Below are 5,480 nucleotides of genomic sequence, written 5' to 3' on the forward strand. Positions count from 1 at the left end.
CAAAAGGTACGACATTAAGGATGCTGAACGCAAAAGGCATGACACTTAGGATGCTGAACATCATAAACGGGTTTTTTTTTATCCTGTTATAGGTGTCAATAGAGAACCTGTTAAGATATCAGGCAACTTTGACCAATTAGAGAAGGAAAAAACGAGATATGACACTAAGGATACTGAACGCAAAAGGTACGACATTAAGGATGCTGAACGCAAAAGGCATGACACTTAGGATGCTGAACATCATAAACGGGTTTTTTTTATCCTGTTATAGGTGTCAATAGAGAACCTGTTAAGATATCAAGCAACTTAGACAAATTAGAGAGGGAAAAACGAGATATGACACTAAGGATGCTGAACGCAAAAGGTATGACACTTAGGATGCTGAACGCCAAAGATATGAAACTATGAATGCTGAACGTAAAAGGTATGACAATAAGGATGCTGAACGCAAGAGGTATGACACTAAGGATGCTGAACGAAAAAGGTATGATACTAAGGAAGCTAAGCCCTAAAGGTAGGAAAGTAGGGCTGCTGAACATAAGAGGTATGACACTAAGGATGCTGAACGTAAAAGGTATGACGCTAAGGATGCTGAACGGAAAAGGTATGACACTAAGGTTGCTGAACGGAAAAGGTATGACACTAAGGATGCTGAACGGAAAATCTGACACTAAGGATGCTGAACGGAAAATCTGACACTAAGGATGCTGAACGCAAAAGGTATGACACTATGAATGCTGAACAGACAATGTATGACACTAAGGATGTTGAACGCAAAAGGTATGACACTAAGGATGCTGAACGCAAAAGGTATGACACTAAGGATTCTGAACGCAAAAGGTATGACACTATGGCTGCTGAACACAAAAGGTATGACACTGAGGATGCTGAACGCAAAAGGTATGACACTTAGGATGCTGAACGCAAAAGTATGACACTAAGGATGCTGAACGCAAAAGAAATGAAACTAAGGATGCTGAACGCAAAAAGTATGAAACTAAAGATGCTGAACGCAAAAGGTATGACACTTAGGATGCTGAACGCAAAAGGTATGACACTTAGGATGCTGAACGCAAAAGGTATGAAACTAAAGATGCTGAACGCAAAAGGTATGACACTAAAGATGCTGAACGCAAAAGGTATGACACTAAGAATGCTGAACGCAAAAGGTATGACACTAAGGATGCTGAACGCAAAAGGTATGACACTTAGGATGCTGAACGCAAAAGGTATGACACTAAGGATGCTAAATGCAAAAGGTATGACACTAAGGATGCTGAACGGAAAGGGTATGACACTAAGGATGCTGAACGCAAAAGGTAAGAAACTGGGTCTGCTGAACGCAAAAGGTAAGAAACTGGGTCTGCTGAACGCAAAAGGTAAGAAACTGGGTCTGCTGAACGTAAAAGGTAAGAAACTGGGTCTGCTGAACGCAAAAGGTAAGAAACTGGGTCTGCTGAACGCAAAAGGTAAGAAACTGGGTCTGCTGAACGCAAAAGGTAAGAAACTGGGTCTGCTGAACGTAAAAGGTAAGAAACTGGGTCTGCTGAACGCAAAAGGTAAGAAACTGGGTCTGCTGAACGCAAAAGGTAAGAAACTGAGTCTGCTGAACGTAAAAGGTAAGAAAACTAGGCCTGCTGAACGTAAAAGGTAAGAAACTAGGTCTGCTGAACGTAAAAGGTAAGAAACCAGCCCTGCTGAACGTAAATGGTAAGAAACTAGGTCTGCTGAACGTAAAAGGTAAGAAACTAGGCCTGCTGAAGCAAGAGGCGAACACAAAACCACCTCGAGTGATGAAAGCAGCAGCAACTGAACGCAACCTAGGAACACAAACTCACCAGTAGTGTTAATGGAATTGCCCTCGATAAATCTGACTAAAGACAAGCAAGCTGTTGCAATCAATGTGTGTGTGTGTGTGTGTGTGTGTGAGAGAGAGAGAGAGAGAGAGAGAGAGCGCGCGCAAACAAATTGTAACTGCCCAGGCGAATGAAAGATGTATTAAAATTGAGAGAGAGAGAGAGAGAGAGAGAGAGAGAGAGAGAGGATGAAAGTACAAACTGTAATAACGAAGGCGAATAAAAGATGCACAAAGAGAGAGAGAGAGAGAGAGAGAGAGAGAGAGGATGAAAGTGCAAACTGTAATAACGAAGGCGAATAAAAGATGCACAAAGAGAGAGAGAGAGAGAGAGAGAGAGAGAGAGAGAAGTGCAAATTGTAATAGCCAAGGCGAATACAAATGTACAAAAATCGAGGACAGAGAGAGAGAGAGAGAGAGAGAGAGAATGAAAAGTGCAAACTGTAATAGCCTGGCCGAAGCGAATAAAAGATGTGTAAAAATCGATATATATATATATATATATATAATATATATATATATATATATATTCTGTACAACTCCATAGAAATTCTACAGCAAGACACCCTATTCCCATCGCCCCAAAAACCAAGAAAAAAAAATAAGGGAATTAAGCTGTAAAGGAACTAGTTTCTTTAATCTCACTAAAGACTTAAATCATTTTCGGACAGGATTTATTTGGGGGCGCTGGGGTCGGGAAGACCATTCCGCCCCTATGTGCTGTATGAAGAGGTACGAGATTAAGATTATGGTGGGCATTGAGGTATAGCAAAGGGCAAAAAAAGGGCTAAAATAAGGGCTAAAAAAAAGGGCCAAAAAAAGGGGGCTAAAAAAGGGCTTAAAAAAGGGCTAAAAAAAGGGCCTAAGAGACGGTGCAATGACCTTTAAGAAAAGCCAATATCTACCCACTGGGGGAAAATACTCTTAAAAATACATCAAGTTAGGCTTTTTCTCTTTCGTTAACCCTCTCTCTCTCTCTCTCTATCTCTCTCTCTCTCTCTCTCCCTCTCTCTCTCTCTCTAAATTTCTATATCTTTCATTCGCCAGGGCTGTAACAATTTGCTCTCTCTCTCTCTCTCTCTCTCTCTCTCTCTCTCTCTAAATTTCTATATCTTTCATTCGCCTGGGCTGTTACAATTTGCACTCTCTCTCTCTCTCTCTCTCTCTCTCTCTCTCAATTTTTATACAACTTCCATTCGCCTGGGCTGTTACAATTTGCGTGCACTCTCTCTCTCTCTCTCTCTCTCTCTCTCTCTCTCAATTTTTATACAACTTCCATTCGCCTGGGCTGTTACAATTTGCGCGCACTCTCTCTCTCTCTCTCTCTCTCTCTACGTCTTTCATTCGCCTGGTCTGTTACAATTTGCACGCACTCTCTCTCTCTCTCTCTCTCTCTCTCTCTCTCTCTTTTTATACATCTTGCATTCGCCTGGGCTGTTATAATTTGCACTCTCTCTCTCTCTCTCTCTCTCTCTCTCTCTCTCTCAATTTTTATACATCTTCCATTCGCCTGGGCTGTTACAATTTGCGCGCACTCTCTCTCTCTCTCTCTCTCTCTCTCTCTCTACGTCTTTCATTCGCCTGGTCTGTTACAATTTGCGCGCACTCTCTCTCTCTCTCTCTCTCTCTCTACGTCTTTCATTCGCCTGGTCTGTTACAATTTGCACTCTCTCTCTCTCTCTCTCTCTCTCTCTCTCTCTACGTCTTTCATTCGCCTGGTCTGTTACAATTTGCACTCTCTCTCTCTCTCTCTCTCTCTCTCTCTCTCTCTCTTTTTTATACATCTTGCATTCGCCTGGGCTGTTATAATTTGCACTCTCTCTCTCTCTCTCTCTCTCTCTCTCTCTCTCTCTCTCAATTTTTATACATCTTCCATTCGCCTGGGCTGTTACAATTTGCGCGCACTCTCTCTCTCTCTCTCTCTCTCTCTCTCTCTCTACGTCTTTCATTCGCCTGGTCTGTTACAATTTGCGCGCACTCTCTCTCTCTCTCTCTCTCTACGTCTTTCATTCGCCTGGTCTGTTACAATTTGCACTCTCTCTCTCTCTCTCTCTCTCTCTCTCTCTCTCTCTCTACGTCTTTCATTCGCCTGGTCTGTTACAATTTGCACTCTCTCTCTCTCTCTCTCTCTCTCTCTCTCTCTCTCTTTTATACATCTTGCATTCGCCTGGGCTTTTACAATTTGCACTCTCTCTCTCTCTCTCTCTCTCTCTCTCTCTTTTATACGTCTTTCATTCGCCTGGGCTGTCACAGTTTGCTCTCTCTCTCTCTCTCTCTCTCTCTCTCTCTTTTATACGTCTTTCATTCGCCTGGGCTGTCACAGTTTGCTCTCTCTCTCTCTCTCTCTCTCTCTCTCTCTCTCTCTCTTTATATACGTCTTCCATTCCCCTGGGCTATTATAGTTTGAAATCTCTCTCTCTCTCTCTCTCTCTCTCTCTCTCTCTCAACATCAAAATCCCCTTCTGAAGGCAGAATCACGTTCTCTTATCAAATATTCAGAATAATTTCAGGCTCAGAAGGGGAAGTCTCGTTTCCCCTTTCAAAAGGCGATTATCAACAACAACAACAACAACAACAACACTGCACAGCCCGCCGAAAAAAGGCAGTGGCATAAAACCCTTTACAACTATAATACCAAATCCCATTTAAAGCTCGAAATTCAAGTAGGATTCGCCCCCCCCCCCCCCCCTATCAAAGGCCGATATTATTTCCCCATACGAAAAACAGTATCGCATTTTCATTCGTATGGTCGATTCAAAATTAGCAATTAAAATTCAAGAACATTTCCACCAAAAAAAAAAATCTTTTTCCATAATTTTAAAAGGGAACTACTAGAGAATAGCAGCAGCATCACTACTAGCATCCTAAAAACCCCCCAAAAATGCCTGTGATCAAATTTCTATTCACTACCCACGTTCCCAAAACAGGACAGCGAAATTCAAGAGGTAGAACAGGATAAGGAGAACGTTTAAAAAAAGGTCATTTCCATATTTTGGAAGTCTGAACAACTAGCAAATAGCAGCATCATCACTACTAGCATCCTAAAACAAAATCTCGACCTTATTTCCATATTTTTAGAATTCAGAACAACTAGCCATAGCAGCATCATCACTACTAGCACCCTAAAACAAAGTCTCCAAGGATGACTGCAATCAATAGTTCTATCCACTCCCAACGTTCCCCAAAACAGGACAGACGAAGAGGCCTATGTCTTCATTAAGGGGAGCGTGGGAGTCGCCTTCATTAAAAACACGAAACCAAACACCAATTAAGGCAATGCCTTCTCCCACGTCACTGGCAAATGTTATTCGTAACACAACGCCTCCTCATATAGGGGCTGAATGACTCTGGACGTGTTCAGAATTTGTGATTGGAAGGGGGACGGATGTCCAAATTCATTATCCTCAGCAGGGGAGAGATGAAGTTTTCTTTGAACTCCTTAATCCTCAACTGGGGAGATACGTCCTGTAGGAGACTTAACGATGACACAGAGGAAATGGTGTCCTCAAATTAGGGTATGAAAAATGCTATGGAAAATAAATGAGTGAATTTCCCTAATAGTTTTTAACCTATTAAAAATAAAGGATTAATAGAGTAATATATTGATTTGGTTAAAATCTACGGT

The 5,480-nt window shown here is 41.8% G+C and overlaps 2 protein-coding genes across 2 annotated transcripts in view; one reads left to right on the forward strand and one right to left on the reverse strand.

Moving 5' to 3' along the window:
* Positions 1–404: 404 nt before the first annotated feature.
* Positions 405–913, forward strand: LOC137656337 (uncharacterized). The gene is made up of 2 exons (XM_068390509.1): positions 405–484; positions 676–913. Exons 1-2 carry the CDS (start codon positions 405–407, stop codon positions 911–913), a joined length of 318 nt encoding a protein of 105 aa, XP_068246610.1.
* A 4,496-nt stretch (positions 914–5,409) lies between these two features.
* LOC137656338 (uncharacterized) overlaps positions 5,410–5,480 on the reverse strand; it is a 14,872-nt gene continuing 14,801 nt past the window's right edge. The window contains exon 6 of the mRNA XM_068390510.1: positions 5,410–5,424. Coding sequence (XP_068246611.1) covers positions 5,410–5,424 — 15 coding nt within the window. The remainder of the gene's footprint in view (positions 5,425–5,480) is intronic.

This window comes from Palaemon carinicauda, chromosome 17 (genome assembly GCF_036898095.1).
Source record: "Palaemon carinicauda isolate YSFRI2023 chromosome 17, ASM3689809v2, whole genome shotgun sequence".
Classification (NCBI taxonomy): Eukaryota; Metazoa; Arthropoda; class Malacostraca; order Decapoda; family Palaemonidae; genus Palaemon; species Palaemon carinicauda.

Excerpts from the sequence above, each read along its gene's own strand:
- LOC137656337 (XM_068390509.1), top strand. The coding sequence starts at position 405 with ATGAATGCTGAACGTAAAAGGTATGACAATAAGGATGCTGAACGCAAG. Across the intron at positions 485-675 it reads AAGGATGCTGAACGAAAAAG|GATGCTGAACGGAAAATCTG; the intron begins GTATGATACTAA and ends TCTGACACTAAG.